General features: G+C 69.8%; 3 protein-coding genes and 1 non-coding gene across 10 annotated transcripts; 3 read left to right on the plus strand and 1 right to left on the minus strand.

Moving 5' to 3' along the window:
• The first annotated feature begins 1,063 nt into the window (after positions 1 to 1,063).
• Positions 1,064 to 11,390, plus strand: DPYSL5 (dihydropyrimidinase like 5). 3 transcript variants are annotated; one of them, XM_033054954.1, is made up of 13 exons: positions 1,064 to 1,146; positions 5,393 to 5,657; positions 6,540 to 6,698; positions 7,285 to 7,464; positions 7,544 to 7,612; positions 7,778 to 7,822; positions 7,950 to 8,025; positions 8,444 to 8,600; positions 8,862 to 9,003; positions 9,244 to 9,386; positions 9,462 to 9,669; positions 10,498 to 10,666; positions 11,234 to 11,390. In XM_033054954.1, the coding sequence occupies exons 2-13, from the start codon at positions 5,397 to 5,399 to the stop codon at positions 11,317 to 11,319; spliced, it is 1,695 nt and encodes a 564-aa protein (XP_032910845.1). In that variant the 5' UTR covers positions 1,064 to 1,146; positions 5,393 to 5,396; the 3' UTR covers positions 11,320 to 11,390. The 3 variants fall into 3 exon arrangements, with proteins under 3 accessions (XP_032910845.1, XP_032910847.1, XP_032910846.1); XM_033054955.1 differs by lacking the exon at positions 1,064 to 1,146 and adding an exon at positions 1,204 to 1,284; XM_033054956.1 differs by lacking the exon at positions 10,498 to 10,666.
• A 1,534-nt stretch (positions 11,391 to 12,924) lies between these two features.
• MAPRE3 (microtubule associated protein RP/EB family member 3) lies at positions 12,925 to 19,746 on the plus strand. 4 transcript variants are annotated; one of them, XM_033054960.1, is made up of 7 exons: positions 12,925 to 13,017; positions 16,965 to 17,092; positions 17,176 to 17,321; positions 17,450 to 17,651; positions 18,223 to 18,374; positions 18,520 to 18,672; positions 18,900 to 19,746. In XM_033054960.1, the coding sequence occupies exons 2-7, from the start codon at positions 16,972 to 16,974 to the stop codon at positions 18,966 to 18,968; spliced, it is 843 nt and encodes a 280-aa protein (XP_032910851.1). In that variant the 5' UTR covers positions 12,925 to 13,017; positions 16,965 to 16,971; the 3' UTR covers positions 18,969 to 19,746. The 4 variants fall into 4 exon arrangements, with proteins under 4 accessions (XP_032910851.1, XP_032910848.1, XP_032910850.1 ...); XM_033054957.1 differs by lacking the exon at positions 12,925 to 13,017 and adding an exon at positions 14,661 to 14,762; XM_033054959.1 differs by lacking the exon at positions 12,925 to 13,017 and adding an exon at positions 14,661 to 14,762 and having other exon boundaries at positions 17,450 to 17,606.
• On the plus strand, positions 13,501 to 14,753 carry LOC116993837. 2 transcript variants are annotated; one of them, XM_033054962.2, is made up of 2 exons: positions 13,501 to 13,989; positions 14,609 to 14,753. In XM_033054962.2, the coding sequence occupies exons 1-2, from the start codon at positions 13,622 to 13,624 to the stop codon at positions 14,751 to 14,753; spliced, it is 513 nt and encodes a 170-aa protein (XP_032910853.1). In that variant the 5' UTR covers positions 13,501 to 13,621. The 2 variants fall into 2 exon arrangements, with proteins under 2 accessions (XP_032910853.1, XP_032910852.1); XM_033054961.2 differs by having other exon boundaries at positions 13,501 to 14,149; positions 14,609 to 14,731.
• A 375-nt stretch (positions 19,747 to 20,121) lies between the features above and the next one.
• LOC116994845 lies at positions 20,122 to 20,285 on the minus strand. Its single transcript, XR_004417597.1, has one exon. It is a non-coding gene; the product is annotated as a U1 spliceosomal RNA (small nuclear RNA).
• Between the last annotated feature and the right edge of the window lie 1,608 nt (positions 20,286 to 21,893).

A 21,893-nucleotide genomic window follows, 5' to 3' on the forward strand; every position in this document is an offset into this window, starting at 1 on the left:
TAAGGATGGGGCTGAAGCAGAAGGTGTCCCCAGCTCCATGACCCAGCCTTGTGTCCTCATTGCTGTACCAGCTCCAGCACCACAGGCCAAGAGCCACATCCGTCACTCCGGGTGTCCAGTGCCACCAGCCTGTGAGGCTGGGGAGGACATGGGGACAGCAGCGTGTCCTGTCACACGTCAGAACCCTGAAGCCACTGAGGTGGGCTGTGCCAGGAGCTCCTGGGGGACACCAGGACAGTCCAGGGATACTGGGCTGGCAGCTGATGGGATGTGCTGGGCTGTGCTGGGCACTGCTGGGTGTCACTGGGTGTCACTGGGTGTCACTGGGTGTCACTGGGTATTCATGCATGTCCCGGGCTGTCCTGGGCTGTGCTGGGAGGGGCTCACCGGGATGCCGTGGGTGGCCATGGGGGGCGATGGGGGAGCCATGGGGGACCACTGGGAGCCACGGGGAAGGGGCTGGAGGGGCTGCTGGAGGGCGGGGGAGTCCTAAGGGGGTGTCCCGGGTGTGTCCCGGGTGTGTCCCAGGGATGTCCCGGGTGTGTCCCGGCTGTGTCCCGGGGGTGTCCCGGGTGTGTCCCGGGGGTGTCTCGGCTGTGTCCCGGGGGTGTCCCGGGGGTGTCCCGGGTGTGTCCCGGGTGTGTCCCGGGTGTGTCCTGGGGGTGTCCCGGGTGTGTCCCGGGTGTGTCCTTGGGGTGTCCCGGGTGTGTCCCGGGTGTGTCCCGGGTGTGTCCCGGGGGTGTCCCGGGGGTGTCCCGGGTGTGTCCCGGGTGTGTCCTGGGAGTGTCCCGGGTGTGTCCTGGGGGTGTCCCGGGTCTGTCCCGGGTGTGTCCCGGGTGTGTCCCGGGTGTGTCCTGGGTGTGTCCGGGGTGGTCCGGGGGTCACCGGGGTCTCCGCGCGCTCTCCGTCACCACGGCAACGGCGCGTGCAGGTGGCGGGGGGCGGAGCCCCGGACCCTGGCCCCGCCCCCTCCACCTGTCAGTCAGGGCTCTCTCAGCCCACCCTGCCGCGGGCTCGGCCCCGCCCCCCGCCGCCAGCACGGGCGGTGATTGGTGGAGGCGCGGCGAGGCCCCGCCCCCGCGGCGCAGGTTCGGGTGAGCGGCGATCGCGGCCGGAGCGGCACCGGGAGCGGCACCGGAGCGGGAGGTACCGGCGGGGCCGGGCGGGGCTCAGGGGGCCGAGCCGGGCTGGGCTGGGCTGGGCTGGGCTGGACCCGGCTTGGGTTTTCCTTTCCGCAGCTGCGGAGCTGGCTCGTTATCGCGACGGGCTGGACAATCGCGACAGGTGCGTGTGTCTCGACAGGCGCGAGTGAATCGACAGGCGAGGATGCGGGGGAGAGCCCCGCCATCCCCGCCCGGGGCGCTTCGCGGGTATCGCCGGGCAGAAAAGCTGTGCGTGGCCGCCGCCCACCTATGGCGACACACCTGTCGCGACAGGGCGATGGTGTCGCGACAGCGCGAGGGGTTCGCCTCGGCGGGGTGTAGTGCCGGGGACGGCTGCTCCTCCTCGAACGGGCCCGGCTGTCTCGTCGGCGCCCTGTCGCGATCGGAAGCGGAGCAGCAGGTGCGCGGGGCACGGCGGAGCGGGGACCCCGGGGTGGCGGGGGCGCGGGGGCGAGGGGCGGCGGGGGTCCCGCCGGGCCCGGCTCATTGTTCCGCCGGGTCTCCCGGGCGGCCCCGCCCCGGCTCGGAGCATCCTTTGTGCTGGGCGGCCCCGGGCTTTGTCTGCGGAGCCGCCCCGGGCCGGCGAGACCGGGACCCCCCGCACCCCCGGACCCCGCACGGGGACCCCCCGCAGGCCCCGCATCGTGCTCCGGGACCCACGGCAGCGGCACCGCCCCCGCGCCTCGCCCGGGCCCGGCCCAGCCCGGGGCTGCGCCCAGCCCAGCGCCCCACACCGGGCACGGCTCGGTTCGGCTCTCCTTTGGGGACCCCCGGCCCGGCCCCCCCGGCCGGCTGCGCCCCCGTTTCGGTGACCACCGCTCCGGCCTCTTGCCGCAATGCCCCGGGGGTCAGCGCCGGGGGGTGACGGGGACCTGGGAGCGGGAACGGGACCCGCCGTGTCCCCGCAGCCGGGACCCTCCGCAGCGCCCCGCGCCCGCTCGGGCGTGGCCGCGCCGTGCCCGTTTCCGTGCTCGGGCTGGGCCGGGCCGGGCCAAGGTGCCCGCGGGGACAAGGACCGCCCGCAGCATCCCGGGCTTGCCGGTAGCAGCTCTGACGGAGCATCCTCCGATCGCGGCCCCGCGGGGCTCCCGGTCCTTGCCGGGGCGGTGGCCCGGTGGCACCGCATCTCGTCCTGGCCGGGGGGCGGGCGGTGGGACCCCGGCAGCGGGACCCCGGCACCAGCCTGGCCATGCCCTGACGGAGCCGGGGCAGCGCTGGGGGGCCGTGGTGGGTGTCCCCCCCAACCCGCCGGGCCATCTCTCGCCGGAGAGCGATGCCCACCCAGCCGCCGCCTCTGGCCAGGGACGAGCAGTGGTCGCGGGTCGGTGACACCGGAGTGACCGTCACCGAGCCCAGCCTGACAAAAGGGAGTCCCCGCCGGCGGGGTGGGGGCGGGCACGGTGGGTGCCGGGGTCTCGCCGGCGCAGACAAAAGCGGGGGGCGGTGAGGGGCCCCCGGCCCCGCCGCGCCGCACAATGCGGCAGCCCCGGCACAAAGGCCGGGCCCGGCAGCCGCCCCCACCCCAACAGGTGCCCCCGGCAGCCCCCGCCGGGGCCGGGGTCCCTTTGTCCTGCCGGGGTCACAGCTGTCCTCTCGGCCGGGGGCCGCCGCGGCAGCCGGCGGGGCTGGGGGGGCTGCGAGCCCCCCGAGTGGCCGCGCCGCTTTGTGTGCCGGGGAGCGGCGCCGCGGCCACCGCCTGCCGAGGTGGCCGAGCCCGGGGGGCTGCGGCGCGGGCTGGGCGGGGGTCCCGGGGGTGCTTGCCGTGGCCCCCCGGCGCTGACGCTGCGTTTCTGCCCTGCTCGGGAGCGTGTTGTCTGGCAGGAGGCTCTGGCCACCGCGCCAGCACGGCCACCGCCGGCTGAGGCTGGCTGTGCCACCACGCTGCAGCAGCTGGCTGGATCGCGGGCAAGGGCCCGGTGCTGCCAGGGCTGGTGCCGTGCTTGCACAGAGGGGCAGAGGCCCCGGGGATGCTCAGTGTGAGCTTGGGGGGCACTGGTGTGAGCTGGGGGCACTGAGTGGGAGCACCGAGTGTGATCCGGGGGCAGTGAGGGTGAGCTGGGGGCACTGGTGTGCCACACAGGCCACTGTGGGCATGCAGTGCTGGGCACGGGCCTGGTGGTGTGGGGACATCAGGGGAGTGCAGCGGGCAGCCGATGGCTCCCTGGGGAGGGGGTGGGAGGGGGTGGGAGCAGCGGCACAAGGGCAGTGTGGTGGCAGCAGCGTGGGTGGCTCCGTGGTGGCCGAGGCCACAGGCAGGCAGCATGTGGAGCTGCCAGCTCTTCTCTGTGCACAGTGGCCAGTGCCCCCAGCACTGCCCTGTCCCCCTGCCAGCCCCACAGCCCCCTCTGCCACACTCACGCCCCTCCTGTCCCCCAGAGCCGCCCCTGTGCCCCGCTCCCCGTGCCCGGGGTCTCACGGTGCTGGGTGCTGCGGCACCGCTGGCAGCCGCGTGTTCCGTGCTCCAGATCCGTCACCACAGCCCGCTTTCATCTCGGGATGAGACGTGCCGCCTCCCCCACACCCCCCGCTCCCCCTGCTGCATCTCCTGCCTGGCCCAGCCCTGCTCCGGGGTCCCAGGGGCTCGGAGGGCCGGCGTGCCCGGCCTGGCACTGTGGCCACCAGCTGGTCCCCTCTGGTCTCACCCCACAGAGGACGATCTCTGTGCTCCTGCCTTGTCCCTGATGTCACTGCCCGCCCTGACTGGTGTGTGGACTCAGAGAGCGCCTGGCTGGGGCTGATTCCCTTGTTCTGTCACCTCATCCCCTACAGTGTCCCCCAGCACAGCCCCCCCATGGGGCAGCGGCTTCCCCGTGTGCCTGGGGCAGAGCTGGGGGGCAGGAGGGACAGGGGTGGGCACCGAACCGCTGGGTGCAGTGCCCAGCATGCCACAGTGGCCTGGCGTGCTGCACGAGGTCACTGCCACCCCGCCTCGGTCCCCCGGGGGGCTCCTGAGCAGTGGCACAGCTGAGCATGCCAGTGACATTCCCGACATGGGGGCCGCCTGCAGCTGCTCCTGCTGCTCCGTGCGAGGTGAGGGCACCAGGACACAGTGCCAGCTGGCACCGGGATCACCCACGGCAGCCCCAGGGCAGGAGCGAGCCCAGGAAGGGCTAGTGGCCCCCCCAGTGCAGTGGTGGTCCCTGGGAACAGCCCCTTGCCCCCACCCCTGCTGGGAATGCCCAGCTGCCAGCCCAGCCTCACGGCCAGCACGGCTCCTGCCAGCTCTGGTGCCTCAGAAGCCATTTGCTCCCAGCAGCTGTTGGGATGGGCGCTGGGAATCCCTGGCAAGGCTCAGGACAGCCCCTGAGAACACTGTCCCAGTCTCAGCACCCACCTGAGGCCACCTTGGGGCTGTGGCAGCTCCAGCCACCCCTTGCCACAAGGTCCCTGTCCCCAGCAGCAGCAGCCTCTGCCCATGGCTCGGTCCTGGCCCCAGTGTGCCCGTCCAAGGGTCTGGGTGGGCAGCAGGGGCCGTTCCCGCAGCGCTGCTTGGTGCCAGCGTCGTGTCAGCGATGCCAGACTGTCCCACACTGCCCGTGGGGTGCCTTGGGTTTATCTGGGCGGGTCCCTGGTGGTCCCGGTGGTGGGGACAGTGAATCTCTCTGTGGGTCTCTGGTTTGGGGGTTCTGGTGGGGTCCCAGCCCACCTCTTGCTGGCACGTGCTGTCCCTGCTCTGACGGGTCGATGGCGTTTGACCTTCACCAAATGACTTATTGATCGTGTCTGGGGATGCCCCTCGCTGCGGGGGCTCAGGCAGTGCGGGGGTCTCTGGCAGACCTGGCACCTCGTGGGGCAGTGGGCAGAGACCCCAGTGAGTGATGCTAGCCCTGGTGCGGTCCATGCCAGCCCTGGGCACTCACAGGGACAAGGTGGGCAGCCTGCCCTGGGCGTGGGCGCTGTCACTGTGAGGGGATGCCCAGCGGTGTCCCCATGGCACATGTGGCAGTGAAGGTGGCAGGGTGGCATCTCCAGGCGCTGGGCATGCAGGGTGGCACTAGCCGGGGTGCAGCCTGGAGTCCCTGGAGCGGGGTGCTTGGCAGGGAGGCAGCCCCCAGTCCGTGCCAGGGCCCCTCCTCTCGGAGGATTTCCCGGGATAATCCATCGGCATGGCCCCTGGAGGATGTGCAGCTGCGGGCTGAGCCCTGCTCACACCGGGGCACTCAGCGAGGGGGGCATGGAGTGACCCCTGGGGGCTCCTGGTGGTCACCCCGGCCCTGCCCTGCCTGCAGCACCATGATGGCCAACGCGGCCACCATGCGGATCCTCATCAAGGGGGGGAAGGTGGTGAACGACGACTGCACCCTCGAGGCCGATGTTTACATCGAGAACGGCATCATCCAGCAAGTGGGGCGCGAGCTGATGATCCCCGGCGGCGCCAAGGTCATCGATGCCACCGGCAAGCTCGTCATCCCGGGCGGCATCGACACCAGCACCCACTTCCACCAGACCTTCATGAACGCCACCTGTGTCGATGATTTCTACCACGGCACCAAGGTAGCCCCGCAGCTGAGCCCGTGTGGGGTCTGCTCCCCGCTCTGGGGGCGCAGGTTGGTGCAGGCAGCTCCCAGCCCCAGCCACAGGAGCGTCGTGGCGTGGCACCGCCTGTCCCCACGTCCCCATCCATCATGTCCCCTCATTGTGAGAACCCTCCTCCCACTGGGGCCGTGGCACCCTGTGCCAGCTCGGGGAGGGACCCTCTGCCCTCCCTGTGCACTGTGCACTGAGTGTTGCTGCCTGGGAGTGTCAAGGGGCCAGCGCAGGATTGTCCCCGCAGTGTCCGGCTGTCCCCAGCGCCCGCACAGAGCAGCCATTGTGCCAGGCCAGCGCCGGCCGTGCCTGTCCCCAGGGTGCCCGCTGTCCCCGGGCAGGGGGCTCGGCAGCGTGCTGCAGGGAAGGGGATGCAGGGAATGCCCACGGGCGGCACATGCCAGGCCTGCTCCCTGTCACTGTCACTCGTGGCACCACGCCCGCAGCTCCCGGGAGGGCCGAGGGGCAAAGGAGCTTTGGGGATTAGCGGGGCCGGGTGAGCCGGGGACAGCGGCAGTGCCACCGCGCCTGCACTGCCGCCCACGCGGTGAGGCGGGGGGGCTCCCGCGGCCCCCTCCACACCGGGGTCTGTGCCCTCAGCACCCCAAATCCAGCGCTTGGGGCTGGGGGGCAGTGGGTGCCGCGGTGGCGGCAGGATGGGGCTCTCCAGATGTGTCACACCCCCAGATGTGCCGCTGCAGAGGTCAGGGGGATGCAGGGTCCCTGCTGCACCCAGGAATCGCCCCAGCCTGGAGCTGCGAGCCCACCCGGCTCACGGCAGGGCAGGATCGGTGCCAGCAGTGCGGGGACGAGTCCTGACCCCCCCTCCGCGGTCCCCGTGCCCCGCAGGCAGCGCTGGTGGGGGGCACGACGATGATCATCGGGCACGTCCTGCCCGACAAGGAGACGTCGCTGCTGGACGCGTACGAGAAGTGCCGCAGCCTGGCCGACCCGAAGGTGTGCTGCGACTACGCCTTGCACATGGGCATCACCTGGTGGGCGCCCAAGGTGAGTCTGGCACGGCTCCGGGAGCAGCTGCCGGGGCTAATTCCCAGCCCCGCTGATCCCATTAGCTGCCTGGGGGGTGGGCTGAGCCCCCAGGATGCCTTTTGAGCTGCCCTGAGCCGGGCTCAGCGGGGCAGGGGCTCAGGGGTGCCCCGGGGCAAGGGGGCCCTGTGGGGCTGAGCCCCTCTCTGGGGCAGGGAAGGGGCTGCTGCCGCTCCAGGGAGGGGAGCAGGGTGCCCAGGGCTGCTGGTCCAGCTTGGGGGGACCCCCGTGGGGGCGGCAGGCGGGATTGGTGAGCAGACCCCATCCCACAGCACACTCAGCCCCTACAATCCCCTCAAAGCTGCTGGAGTGGGATCAGAGCTGGCTCCTGGCTGTGCTGCGGGGACACCCCAGCCCTGAGCGCTGTTCCAGCAGAGCAGGGGCAGAGGGATGGAGTAGGTACCCCCTGGGGGCAGGAAAATCCCCTCTGCTCGCCCCAGCATCTGTCACTGCCTGTGTCACCCACAAAGCCACATCCCTGTCCCCAAGGGGTGGCCGGGTCCCCTGGTGGGGCTCGGCCCCACCTTGACCCCCTGTCCCGGCGCAGGTGAAGACAGAGATGGAGACGCTGGTGCGGGAGAAGGGGGTGAACTCCTTCCAGATGTTCATGACCTACAAGGACCTGTACATGCTGCGGGACAGCGAGCTCTACCAGGTCCTGCGCGCGTGCCGCGACATCGGCGCCATCGCCCGCGTCCACGCCGAGAACGGCGAGCTGGTGGCCGAGGTGAGGGCCGAGCGCGGGGGTGCAACAGGCACCCAGCTGGGGCAGCAGAACCCTCACCCTGACCCCCCCAATTCCCCAGGGAGCCAAGGAAGCGCTGGATCTGGGCATTACGGGGCCGGAGGGCATCGAGATCAGCCGGCCTGAAGAGGTAGGTGATGGCAGGCGTCACCGTGTCACCGCAGCGGTGGCATGGGATGCGGCTGGGATGGTCCAGGACATCCATAGAGCTGCCACCCCCCCTCCTTGTGTCACCCGCACACCAGTTGGTGCCACCATTGTGTGTCACGTGTGTCACCACCGGCTCTCTCTGCAGCTGGAAGCCGAGGCCACGCACCGTGTCATCACCATCGCCAACCGGGTGAGTGGCCCTGAGCGTCAGGGACCTGTCCCGGCCCCGTGGAGGTCCCTGTGCCTCAGTAGGGGTGCAGGAACCCCCCGAGGGGCTGGGTACCATGGAGACAGCACCTCTGACCCCCTCTCCGCAGACCCACTGCCCTGTGTACCTGGTGAACGTGTCCAGCATGTCTGCAGGGGATGTCATCGCTGCTGCCAAGATGCAAGGTAGGGACACGGGCGGGGACCTCCCTCCCAGCACACGTGGGCAAGGGGCGCCTGTGGGGTGCAGAAAATCCCATTGACACTCGTGGGGGAAGTTTTGGGTTTGGAGGGATGTGGGCACGGATTGTGGAGCTGTGAGCGTGCAGAGACACACGGGCAGGAGCAGACACACAGGCACAGAGCGTGTCTCCTGTCACTCCTGCATACCTGTGGGGCCGTGGCACAGGTGAGCACACCTGGGACCCAGCTCTGCTCGCACACACGGGTCACACACGGGTCTCACACGGGTCACACACCGGACAGGGGCTCATCCCCGACGGGCACACGGGTACGCTCCACGGGCAGTGCACACCCGTGTGCCCCCCGCACCCCTCCTGCCCCACGCCCACCCGTTGCACACACGCGTTCCTCCGCCTGGCAGGGAAGGTGGTGTACGCAGAGACCACCACGGCGCACGCCACGCTCACCGGGCTGCACTACTACCACCAGGACTGGTTCCACGCCGCCGCCTACGTCACCGTGCCGCCGCTGCGCCTCGACACCAACACCTCCGCCTACCTCATGAGCCTGCTCGCCAAGTGAGGCCTGCCCTGGCACCTGTCCCTGCCCCACGGGCACCCCCCTCCCTGCCAGCCACGCTTCCAGCATGCCTGGGCATCCTGCTGTCCCGCTGAGCACCTGGGCTGTGGGTGCTGCACTCAGCCCTCCCTGCATGGGTGCTCCTTTCCCTGGGCATGCCGTTCTCCAGGAACTCCGTGGTGTGGGTGCCCCATTCCCTGAGTTCTGGGCTCCCTGGGCACCCCAAGCAGCCCTGGCAGTGCCCGCTCTGTCCCCCACAGTGACACATTGAACATCGTGGCCTCGGACCACCGGCCCTTCAGCACCAAGCAGAAGGCCATGGGCAAGGAGGACTTCACCAAGATCCCCCACGGTGTCAGCGGGGTGCAGGACCGCATGAACATCATCTGGGAGCGTGGTGTGGTATGGCACTGCTGGCCTTGGTGCAGGGCTGGTGCTGGGGCTCACAGGGGCCTTGCTGGAGTGGGACATCCCGTGGGGTGCTCACCCCCTGCATGAGGAGTGGGCAAGGAGCTCCCTGGAGCACCCCCGTGGGTCCTGGCAGGGATCCTGACTCCGCAGCACGCCTGGGATTTTTGGGGGACTTGGGGGTGACAGGGACTGACACAGCCCAGCCCGTCCTGACCCCCACTCCGGCGGCAGGTGGGGGGTAAGATGGATGAGAACCGCTTCGTGGCCGTGACCAGCTCCAACGCTGCCAAGATCCACAACCTGTACCCCCGCAAGGGCCGGATCATCCCCGGCGCCGACGCCGACGTCGTGGTCTGGGACCCCGAGGCCACCAAGTAGGTGCAGCCCACGGCAGGGGGCTGGGCTGGGGCTGCCCCCGGCACCCCTGACCGCCCTGTGCCCCTGCCCAGGACCATCTCTGCCAGCACCCAGGTGCAGGGCGGGGACATCAACCTGTACGAGAACATGCGGTGCCACGGGGTGCCGCTGGTGACCATCAGCCGCGGGCGCGTGGTCTACGAGAACGGCGTCTTCATGTGCGCCGAGGGCACCGGCAAGTTCTGCCCGCTGCGCTCCTTCCCCGACATCGCCTACAAGAAGCTGGTGCAGCGGGAGAAGGTACCGGGGGCTGGTGGCCGTGCCAGAGCCGTGCTGCGGGACAGGGCTGGAGGGGACAGGGGGCAGCGGCTGTGCCAGGCTGATGTGACAGGAGCACGGAGCAGGGGATTGGGGGCCCAGTGTGTGACAGAGGACCCTCCTTGGGTCCTTGCCAGCACGCTGGCGGTGCAAGGGGACAGTTGTCCCAACACGTGTGTGGCCCGTGGCCATTTCAAGGCATGTGCTGAGCACCAAAGCTCCCCACGCCCCCGCATCCAGGCTCTCCCAAGGCTCGGCTCACAGTGGCCCCCGATGCACTGGCACAGCCACCCGTGTGGCTGGGGCTGCCCGGCGGTGACACCCTGCCAGTCCCTGTCGCTGGGGAGCCCCTGTGTCCCCATGCTGTGGCTGTAGGGACAGGCTGGGGTGATAGCGCGGTGCTGATGCTGCAGGGGAAGGGGGCTCTGGCACTGTCACAGGATGATGATGGCCAGCACTGGGGCGCTTGTCGGGAGCTCTGTGTGGCTGCGTGGGGCACAGGGCATCGCATGGGCTTGGCTTGGCTTGGCTTGGCTTGGCTTGCTTGGCTTGGCTTGGCCGGGGGGACGGGGCGAGGGGCTGCTCTGCCAGGGCCACCCACCTCCCCTACCCCTGCCCTGCCCTGGCACTGCTTTGCAGCGGGAGCCCCCCAGCCCGCCCAGCATCTCCCCGAGTGCCCCCTCCCCAGCCCCAGCATGGCCCGGCCCCTTCCCCCGCCCCGCCCGGCCGATCCGCACCCCGCTGGCACAGCGGGCCCCCCGCCCCTGCGGCTGCTGATGCTCTCTCCGCTGTCTCTCTCGCTCCCGGCAGAATTTGAAGCTGCGGGGTGTGGACCGCACCCCGTACCTGGGGGACGTGGCTGTGGTTGTGCATGCCGGGAAAAAAGAGACGGGGACGCCCCTGGCCGATACGCCCACCCGGCCGGCCACACGACACGGGGGCATGAGGGACCTGCACGAGTCCAGCTTCAGCCTGTCCGGTAAGAGCGGGGCCGCACTCGGGCCTGGCGCTCCGGCCCCGGCAGCCCCGCACCTGGCGGCTTCTGGCCCCAGCCAGGCGCTTGTTCCCCCTCCCCGGGTGTCCCCATCGCTCCCGCTGCCACCGCAGGGTGTCCCGGCGTCCCTCCCCTAGGGCTGTCCTGTCACCGCCTCGTCCGGGCTGTCCCCGTCACACCAGCAGGGCGTTCCCATCCCCGAGCACCCCAGACACCCCCCACCTCAGGGCACAGCCCCCTCCTCCCGGGCAGGGGCCCTGGCAGAGCAGGGAGTGGCTCCCAGTCGATCCCAGTCCTGGGATGTGCAGCCCCAGCCCTCGCCCGTCCCTCCGTGCGCCGTCCGGCGTGTGGCTGTGCTGGCTGGGGGGCTGTGCCGGTCAGGGGGGCTCTGGGGGTCGTGTGGGGATGGATGGAGCCCTGTGCAGCACGGCCGGGGACAAAGCGGGGACACGGAGCTCCCACAGACCCGGCGGTGTTGGGGTGCCGGAGGGTCTCGGGGCTGTGCCCACCTACCCCTCCCCGCCGCCTGCCGACCGTCCGTGCGTCCGGCAGGTTCTCAGATCGATGACCACGTTCCAAAACGAGCTTCGGCCCGGATTCTCGCTCCCCCCGGGGGCCGGTCGAGCGGCATCTGGTAGAGCCGGGGACCTGTCCCCCAACTGAGGACCAGGCGCCGCCCCCAGCGCCCCCGGACCCCGGCTCCGGCGGGGCTCCCCTCGCCGCGGGGGCCCTGCCCGGCCCCGGTGCTGCCGGCGGGGCCGTGCCGGCGGCGGGGCCGTGCGCGGGGGCCGGGGGCCGCGGAGGGCCGGGGGCAGTGGGTGCCCCCCCCGGCCCTTTTCTGTTTGCACGTTGGATTTGGATCAGTGAATTTTTGACTTGTTTGTGCATCACGTGGAAATACTCTGAAGTGGTTTGTGTCACTAGCGTAGGGGAGACGCAGGGACCCCCCCCTCCTTCTTGCCCCAGCCCTGAACCCCCTCCCCACCCCACACCACCATCCTGATCCCCGATCCTGCCCGCCTCCATCCCATCTCCCCATTCCTGACCCCATCCCTGTGCTGTCCTGCCCTTCCTGAACCCAGCCCCCATCCCTGGCCCCATCCCCATCCGCACTCCCCCATTCCCATCCCTGCACCCCCATCCCATCCCTGCACCCCCATCCCATCCCTGCACCCCCATCCCCATCCCGACCCCTCCACCCCATCCCCCATCCCTGACCCCACCTGCACCCCCATTCTGCCTCCCCTCACAGCCCTGCTCCATCCCTGCACCCCACTCCCCATCCCTGCACCTCCCCATCCCCTCACACCCCCTTCCTCCCCGCCTCACTCCCCCAGCCCCGCAGCGAGCGGTGTCACACACTGTGTCACACCTGTGTCACACCTGCACAGCCCCAGCGGGCTGTTTGCACACACCTGTGCACAGGTGAGCCCCTCGCCAGGGGTCGGCACACCTGTCCTGCTGTCCCATCTCTCTGACACCTGTGCCAGGTGCCCAGCACTGCTCCCTACCCCTGTCCCCCCTGGTGCTATTGGGGTGTCCCAACCCCCCGTGTCCCCTGTGCCCTCCCCCCTGTAGGTCCCTGTAGGTGTTTGGGGGTCGGTGGGCACCTGGGGGGGGTCCCGTGTCCCCCCGGGTGGTCCCACACGGCCAATTTAGGAACATGCCGTCCGTTGTTTGCTCATTAAAGACCGTTCACAGCGCCTGGCCTGCTCCTCTCTGGGGGCTGGGGTGGGCATTGGGGATGGGGGAAATACAGGTGGGTTTAGGGGGCGTGGGGGTCCTGGGGGTCCTGAACAAGCTCTGGGGTCTCAGGTGTGCTCCCAGGATAATTTGGGGCTCAGGAGAGCTCACAGCGGTACCCAGGGGTTCTGAGGGGATCTCGGGGGGGCTCTGGGAGTGTCCCGGGGGTTTTTAGGAGGGTCTGGGGGTTGTCCCGGGGGTCTGGGGGTCCCCGGAGGTCTGGGGGGTGCAGAAGCCGCCGGTCGCCACCAGGGGGCGCTGGTCGCGCCCGTTGCCATGGCGACAGAGGGGCTCGGCCATGTCTGTTGTCATGGCGGGAGGGGGCGTGGTCGGGCGCGTTGCCATGGCAGCACAAGGAGGCGTGGTCAGGCCTGTTGCCGTGTTGGAGGGGGCGTGGTCAGACCATATCAACGCGTACAGGGGGCGTGGTTATGCGCGTTGCCATGGCAGCGGGGGCGGGGCCAGAAGGTTGGTACCGCCCGCGGGGGGGTCGGCGCAGGCGCGCTCGGTCCGTGCGGTTCCGGCCCGGTCCCGGTCCCGGTCCCGGAGCAGCGGAGCGGGGACAGCGGAGCGGCGGCGGCCGCGGCCGAGCGGTGAGTGCGGCGGGACCGCCCGTGGGGCAAGGGAGGGAGCGGGCAGCGCTGTTGACATCACCCGTATCCCCGCACCGGCCGCCGCCGCCCGGCAGGACCGGCCCGGGGGGCCGCGGGGCCTGCGGGGATGGAGTGGCGGGGCCGGGCCGGGAGCTGGGCCGGAGAAACGAGGCCAGAGGGGCGAGGAGCCCCCGGGGATGGAGCATCCGGAGGTGAGAGGGGGCCCGTTCGTCCGGTAACGCCGGGGATGGAGCGGTTGACACCGGGCCGCGGTCGGGTCCGGGCTGAGCGGCGAGGCCGAGCGCTCCCGCGGGGCCGGTGGCGGCGGGGCCCGGCCTGACTCAGCGGCGGCCGCGGGACCGCGGGCACGGCACGGCGCGGTGCCGGCACGGAGCGGCCCCGGCACGGCACTGCCGGTGCGGTCCCGCGGGTGCCGCTGCGGGCGGTGTTCCCGGGGTGCCGCCGTGCCGGTCCGGAGCGGCACGGGGCTGGCACCGGGACACACCGAGCGTGACGCGCTCTCGGTGCCCGCACTCATGGCGGTGGCACCGGTACAGTGGTGGCACCGGTAAGGTGACGGTGTCAGCGATGCGTGCGTGTCGGGATGCGGCCGGGGCCGTTCTCTGCGCTCCCCCGCCATTCCCAGGATTTCCAGCCCCATCTCCCGCCGGGGATCTTCCCGAGCGGGGCCTCCGGGGCGCACAGACCCGGCCCCTCGGGCTCCCCGCGGGGTGACCGGAGTCCTGGATGCCGTGAGCGCTTACGGTGCCTCCCGTCAAGGTGTGGGGACACTCTGGGGACAGCCCTGCCCCGCGGCGTGTCGCAGCCGCGCTGTCCCGGCCGGAGATGCGAGCGTGTCCCGCACCCACCCCGGCTCTCCCGGCTCGGCTCATCCCGCGGCATTAATATTTCAGGAGCAGGGGGGAGGGCTCCGCTCTGCACATGCTCCCGCCGCCGTACCGAGTTATTTAGGTTAGCGGGAGCCGAGCGCGGCGGGGGGATTTGGGCGGGCGGGCGCTCGCTGTGCGCCCCGAGCAGCTCCCGGTGCGTGAAGGGCCGGTTTGCCTCGCCGCAAAGGGCCGGGACGAGCTCTGCCGCCGCGAAACGGGGAAGGGTGCCGGGGCCGCAGCCGGTACGGAGCTGGGGATGGAGCCGGTGCCGAGCCGGGCGCTGCCCGCCCCCGCCAAACCCACCTGTGCCCCGCACGGCACGGGCTGTGGCACGGGGATGCTCTGCTCGGGTGGGGGAAGTGGCTCTGGGGGCAGCTGTGGGGGGGAGACGTGGGTGAGCGGCCCTCGCTGCCGGCACCGGGGCTACCGTGCCCACCGCCAGCTCCGTGGCTGCTCCGCACGGCGCTCGGCCCCCGCCGGGCTGTCTGCCACCCCCCTCGCGTGTTTGTCACTTGAGAAGCCACCGGGACGGCTCCCAAAATAGAACCCGCCAGTCGCAGCAGCCCAGTTCGCACCGGCACCGCGGTGCTGCTGGGCCGGCACCGGCGCGCTGCTCGGCTCCCGGTGCCCGCCGTCGGTGCCGCCCTCGGCCGCCGCGCTGGCACCTCACGGCCTCACTCTGCTCCCGTTTGTTTGGGCAGAGCGGCCGGGGGGGGCTGCGCCGTGGGACCGGGCCCGGACGACCTCTGCGTGCGCCCCGGCAGCGCCGCGGGACGGGCACGGACGCACGCCCGGGGCTTCGGTCGCCGTGGGGCCGTGATTAGCAGCTCCTGCCCGGACAATTAAAATGCAGCGGTAAGCGTCCCCCGCCTGGCCGGGCGCCCGGCAACAACCCCTCTCCCCACGGCCTGCCGGGAATCGGGGCTGAATTCCTATTTTCATTAGTTTTTTTTGGCAGGAGCCGGCGGCAAACCGGCTGGGCCGGAGGCTGCCGGCCCTGGGCGCGTCCATCGCCCGGCGTCGGGGCGGCAGCGGGTCGGAGGGTGCCGCAGGCCCTGGCTGCCCTGTCATTACACCGGGGCGTGCTCGGCGCTGCTCGGGGGCTTGGCCGGCCTTCGGGAGGGTGGGGACGGACTGGGTGGCACCGCGCGCCCCGGCGATCGCGACACGCCGGTGCCTGGCGGGGCCAGGGTTCTCCCGGTGGGTCAAGGTGCTGCCGGCGGGGTCAGGGTTCTCTCCGCGTGTCAGGGCTCTCCGTGCGGATCAGGGTTCTCTCCGCGTGTCAGGGTTCGCCCCCGGGCTCTCGCGTGTGCCGGCGTGTGCGGGAGCGGCGGTGCGGCTGGCGCGGTGACCCCCGGCTCATCCCGGCGGGGAATCTGGGGGTCCCTGCCCCGTCCCCCAGCAGCACCCCGCAGGCAGGATGCCGCAGAGCCCTGGCGGCCGTGCCGGCTCCCACGAGCATCCCCCGCTCAGCCTCGGCTCGCGTGGGATCCTGCCCCGGCTCTGCCCCGGTGATGTGGGGAAGGGCCGGCGATGGCACGGGGGTGTCAGCCGCTCCTCGCCGGGGCGGGCAGGCAGCCCGCGCCCCCCGTGCCGTGCCCGGTGCCCCCGCTGCCGCCCCCGCCGCAGCCCGTGCCCCGGTACCCGGCAGCCGCCGCACCGCAGTGCGCGTGGCTCTGGCTCAGCGCCGCGCATGACTCAGCTCCGCTGCCGGAGCCAGAGGAGGGGGGGAAGATGGGGAGAGCCCTGGGGGGAGCCTGCCCGCACCCCGCTGCCGCGATGCTGCGGGACGGGCTTTGGCTCTGGCCGGTGCCGGGAGCGGGTCGGTGCGCACCTCGCCGTGCCGGGGGCGGCGGCGGCGGCGCGGGGGCCGCGGTTCCAGGTGCTGCGGTGGTGGCTAAAAATACCGACCCCCGCCGCGGCTGCGTGCGGTAACACGGCGGGCTGGCACCGGGGTCCCGGGGGTCCCGGCCGCGGCGGGGCACGGATCGGCGGGTCTGCCGGTGGGGTCCAACATCCCCCGTGCGACATCGCTGAGTCACCGTGGTGCTGTACCCGACAGCGGGGGGACTGCGGCCACCCAGACCTTTCGGTCCCCAAAACGGGCCCTGGGGGTGGCAGCGCCCCGCAGGCCCCCAGCCCTGTGCGCCGGCAGTGTCCCCCCTCATTCCCCCGCGCTGTGGCACGGGAGGGGGCTGCACCTCCCCCCAGCCCCCGCCTGGCAGCTGGCCCGGGCCCGCAGCCCCCCTCGCCGAGGAGGGAAGCGGATTAACGCCGCCGCTGCCGCCGCTGCCGCGCGGGGGGGGCCGCGGGGGCACCGGGACCCCCAGTCCCGGGAAGGGGCAGCGGGGCCGCTCGTCGGCCACTGCACCAAAGGATTTTGTGCAGGACAGTGAGATTGGGGCTCAGTGCCCCCCATCCTCCGCGGGGTCCCTGTGCTCTGCCGTGCTGGGACTGCAGCCAGGGGGTCCCGGAGCCCCCAGCCATCTGGGCACAGGCCGCCTGCTGGCAGATGTTGCCCCTCTAAGCCCTGCTCTAATGGACCCCGATCCCAGCCCCGGCAGATTAGGCAGCACCGGGGGCCAGAGAGGGGGGCCCTAAGCTGCTTATGGGCACCAGCCCCCGGGAGCCCCGTGGGCTCACAGGGCAGCAGCCTCTGGGCGCAGGGGCAGTGCCCTCGGCAGGGCTGGCATCCCCTCAGCACTGCCTGTGTCCTGGGACCCTGCACAGAATCCACATCTCACTCCCAGCAATACCCCAAACCTGGCTCCCCTGGGTACCTCTGTTCAGGACAGGGGTCCAGCTGGCCTGGTGGGCCACACTGGAGCTTCTGGGGACCCTCATGCCTCCCTGCCTTACCTCAGGGTGCAGCTGGAGCACAGCTGGGACGGGCACCCTGTGTCCCTGTTACCCTGGTGTTGGGGTGTGGGTGGGATGGGCACCCCAGATCCGCGCCCCCAGTGTCGGTCTGGGTGGGATGGATGTCCCGGATCCCAATGCCCCTGGTGCAGGGTCGGGATGCCCCGGGGCCCTGGTGTGACCCTTGTCTCTTGTCAGCTGGGGCATGGCCGTCAATGTGTACTCGACGTCGGTGACCAGCGAGAACCTGAGCCGCCATGACATGCTGGCCTGGGTCAACGACTCCCTGCAGCTCAACTACACCAAGATCGAGCAGCTGTGCTCAGGTGGGCTCGTGGGGCGGTGCAGGGGACACGGGGGTGTCACCAGGGTGCCCCAGCCCCGCTGACCGCGGCGTGGGCCGGCGCAGGGGCTGCCTATTGCCAGTTCATGGACATGCTGTTCCCCGGCTGCGTGCACCTGCGCAAGGTGAAGTTCCAGGCCAAGCTGGAGCACGAGTACATCCACAACTTCAAGGTGCTGCAGGCCGCCTTCAAGAAGATGGGAGTGGACAAAGTAAGTCCACGGGGGCTGCCCCGTGGGGGGCTGCTCCACCGGGGTTCTGTGCCAGTGTCCCCACTGTCCCTGCTGAGCGGGGGCCGCGCTGGGAGCGCTGCCCTGCCAGCCCCCCCGTGTCCCCCTAGATCATCGCGGTGGAGCGGCTGGTGAAGGGCAAGTTCCAGGACAATTTTGAGTTCATCCAGTGGTTCAAGAAATTCTTTGACGCCAACTACGACGGGAAGGAGTACAACCCGCTGCTGGCGCGGCAGGGCCAGGACGTCGCGCCCCCCCCTAACCCAGGTGATCACATCTACAACAAACCCAAGAAACCCATTGGCACTGCAGGTAATGTCTGGGGCCCCCCAGCGAGCGCTGCCCCCCGCCCTCTGCACCCCGAGGCGCACTGGCCATGGCCAGGCGTCCCCCCGACCCCTGCCTGCGCCCCGCTCTGCTGCCTGCCTGCCTGCCACCGGGGGGGCCGGGCGGGTCTGCAGGGACACCAGCACAGCACAGGAGCAGCAGGAGGGATCTTGGCTGCCTCCACCTGCCTGCTCAGCCCGGGCTGGGGGTGGTTTGTCACCCCAGACTGCCATCCCTCTCCCGTGCCGTGCCACCACCATGCAGCTCCTGTGGGCACTGGGGGCTCCCTGTGCTGGCCCAGCAGGAGCTGTCAAGGTCTGAGGCCTCCTCAGATCCCATGCTGAACCCCAAACAATCCACGAGCACCCCTGGAGGGCTGGGGGCAAGATTTGCCAGGGAAAACTGAGGCAGGGGGGAGGCTGAACTGGGAGAGCCTGGAGCCACGGCTCTGCACAGGGTATCTGCCTGCCCTTGCTGCCCCACACCGTGCAGGGGGGTCCCTGCTGGCAGCCCCCCCCAGCCGGCATTAACCCATTGGTCCCCATGTGCTGTCAAGTCCCCCAGAGGACCTCCCCCACGGGCCCCAAGAACACCCCGAACCCAGCCCGCCTCGGCAACGTGCCCAGCGGCATCCTACGGAAAAACTCGCCTGCCGCCCGCAACGGCGGCACCGAGGCTGACGCGCAGATCCTGGAGCTCAACCAGCAGGTAGGGGTTCCTTGCCAGGGACTGGGGGGCACCGCAGGGCTGGGGGCGACTGAAGGCTTCAGCCAGGTAGGGGGTCCCTGCCGGGGGTTGGGGTGCGCTGTGGGACTGGGGGGCTGAAGGTTTCGGCGCTTTCCCTCTCCCGCAGCTGATGGACCTGAAGCTGACAGTGGATGGGCTGGAGAAGGAGCGGGATTTCTACTTCAGCAAGCTGCGGGACATTGAGCTCATCTGCCAGGAGCACGAGAACGAGAACAGCCCCATCATCACCGGCATCGTCAGCGTCCTCTACGCCACGGAGGTGAGGCCGGGCACCTCCGGACGCCTGTGGAACCCGTGTCCCCGTCCTGCTTTCTGGACTTCCCTGGGAGGGCAGGGACTGTCCCTGCTATCCCTTCCCCTCCTCGTTCAGCTCGTGGGGTGCCAGCAGTGGGTTGGGCTTTGCCAAAGCTCTCATGCCACACCAGGTGGAGGTTGCTGTGCCCCCCTGTGCCCCCCTGTGCCGACGGCTGCCACGTTTCCCCCTAGGAGGGCTTCGCCCCACCAGAGGACGACGAGCTGGAGGAGCAGCCGCCAGAGGACCAGGACGAGTACTAGCCCCGGCCTGCGCCCGCGCCCCCCGCGCCGCCCCCCACCATAGACATTGAGGTCCGAGCCCGCGCCTCGCCCTGCACTGTCACACGCCATCGCCGTCTCCGGCAGCTCCAGGGGGAAGCCACCATCTCCATAACCGGCCGACATCCCTCGGGCGAGGAGCGCGGCTGCGCCGGGGGCTGGGGCTGGGGACAGGCTCTGGCCCCATGCTGGGGCCTGGCCCACGCCACCCCCTCCCCATATTTATTTCTGTTGTCCCCCCGGTGTGAGCGAGTGCCACATCCACCCTGGTGTCCTGCCTGCCCATGGTGAGAGTGAGAAGGAACGCCGAGTCCTCGGGGGCTGGCCTGGGGGGCCGTGTACTGCTCATCTTGCTGGGACCCTCGAGGCCCCAGGACCCCCACGGTGGAGTGAGTGCCGGCCTGGCAGCCTGTTGGAGTGGGACGCCGCGGAACAGAGGAGAGAGATGTTGGTTCAGGTTCCAGGGAAGATGAAAAGGAAGCCCCAGCCCAGTGCAGCCATGGCAGCAAGGGGCACCTGCAGCCACGGGGGTCCCGGAGAGGAAGCGTGTCCTCGCTAGAGCATGGAATGGCAGTGGGCCCTCTCCTCTCGCCCGTGGCCCCCACGGAGCCAGGGCTGGGGTGGGTCACCGCAAGGGCTCGCAGCGCCCACCTGCCCTGGCTGCCATGTCCCTGTCGCATCGCTTGTCTGGTCCATCACTCCGGTCGCAACGCTGCATCTGTGTTCGGTTTTATTTAAATAAACTCGTGTGGTAACACTGCGTCCTGCCCGTGCTGGGGGTCACTGCAAGGCCTTGGGCTCGCTTCCTGGCCTGGGGGTTCCTCTGCTCTGACAGACCCTGGGTAGCAGGGTGGGAGACTGGAGTCAGCCCGATGAAGGCTCTGGGAGCACAGCGTGTGAGGAGGGCCGGGTGGAGAAACCGGGTGACCAGTTTGCTTAGAGGTTCATTTCGGCTGTAAGAAACCGGAGAGGCCCTGGCACCTGGATTCTGTAGGGTGCGGTGGAGCAGAGGTCAGGAATTAATGGTGCAGGAGCAGAGCTTGACAACGGCACAATCACCGTGAGATCAGGAACCAGAAAAACAACGACCCGCTTCCACCACATAAGGATTTTTTCTATTATTTAACCGCAAAATCAGGGGAGAGCGCGAACGCAGTCCCCCACTACCACAAATTATGCAGTCGAGTTTCCCGCATTTGGGGAAATCGCAGGGGTCAGCACACCCGGAGTGCAAGGGATGAGCCTCGCCCTGGGAAAACCACCTGCCTGATCATGGTGTCTCCCCTGCCAGGTAAGTATGAACTCACACCCCACAGCCCCCCACACCCTGCCCACAGCACGCCTCCACAACACACGGTCACCCCGCCCCCAGCCCCGAAAGCGCCGCTCCCGAGCGGGCCCAAATCCGCGCCCCGACCCGCCCGGCCCGGCCCGCGCAGCGCCCGCGGACGCGCGAGGGCAGCGCTGTTGGGGGGCGGTTTTTATTCCCGGCATGCCGCGGGCGCTGCCTCATTTGCATGGACACGCCCCCTCCTGGCTCACGGCACCGCCCCCTATCGGCTGTGATTTGCATGGGCACGCCCCCTTCGCAAACCCCGCCCCGTGCCGCGCTCTCGGGGCAGCGCCCCCTGGCGGCTCTGGGAGCGTCCCCGGCCCCTCCCGGGCGCGTCCGGATCCGCCCGAAGGGATCCCGATCCCAAAGGGGCCAGATCCCAAATGGATCCCGATCCCAAAGGGAGACAGATCCCAAAGGGAGCCCGATCCCAAAGGGAAACAGATCGCAAAGGGATCCCGATCCCAAAGGGAGCCTGATCCCACAGGGATCCCAATCCCAAACGGATCCGGATCCCACAGGGTGCGGATCCCAAACGGATCTGGATCCCAAACGGATCCGGATCCCAAACAGATCGAGGCCCAGCAGGGGAAGGGTGCACGGTGCTGTCTCACACGGTGCTTGCCGCAGTCTGTGCCGGGTAGAGGACAGAAACTCGGGAACAGACACGGGGCAGAGAGGATGGTTATTTCCCAAGGGATGCTGTAACATGGGAAGAAGGAGAAGAGAAGGAGAAGAGCCAAGAAATGCCCAGATCTGTGGTCAGGGGCAGCGAGGAGGCAGAAGGCGAGGCGCATTCCGGGGACAAGGTCCTGGGCTGGGATTGGCCCCCCAAAAGCAGCAGGGGTGGGCTGCAGGCAGGAGGGGCCGAGCATGGACAGAAGGAAAGATCAGGAGAGGAAGAAATGAGAAACTGGGCCGGACTGAAGGGGACCGAGCATCTCCCACTTTCCCAGGCAATCCTTCGGTTCCAGTTCAGACAGGGAACGGGACCGTGGATTTTCAGTGGATGCTGGAATATCTTGTTCCATTGATGCTGGCTGTAAGGGAGCTCGGAGTGAAAGGTCATTGGTGTTGCTGCAGTGGGAGGAAATCCCTGAGGGCAGGAAATCCCTGAGGGCAGGAAATCCGACTGGTATTTGGAACTCGTACCTCTGCTTTGGCTTTGGGAATCCTGGGGCAAGAGAGAAACCCTAGTCTGCGAAAAGCTGTCACCTCGTCCCTGCCTTCAAGTGGGAAAATCCAACCCCAAGGGGGAATGATTTCTGGAGATTTGAATGGAGCTGTGCAGGTTTTTAGTTGTTCATCAGTACCTGCAGACAGACACTTGTGGCTGAGCAGCTCTCTGCGAGCGTCGAGCTCTCGGCTGATCTTTGGTCTCAGGGAAAAGAGAAGCTCGAGGGGAGCGGACCGTGGGGACGGGAGGCACCGGGAGGGTCAGCGGCAGGAGCGGGCAGGACGGGGGAAAGGCAAATCCGGCAGCGGGAGATGGCGAGCACTGACCCATGGGCACCGACCGGGAACAGAAGGCGGCCGGAACGGAGGGAAGAGCCGCGCCCGCGGGCTCGGGGCAG

The sequence above is a fragment of the Catharus ustulatus genome, chromosome 3 (genome assembly GCF_009819885.2).
Source record: "Catharus ustulatus isolate bCatUst1 chromosome 3, bCatUst1.pri.v2, whole genome shotgun sequence".
Taxonomy (NCBI): Eukaryota; Metazoa; Chordata; class Aves; order Passeriformes; family Turdidae; genus Catharus; species Catharus ustulatus.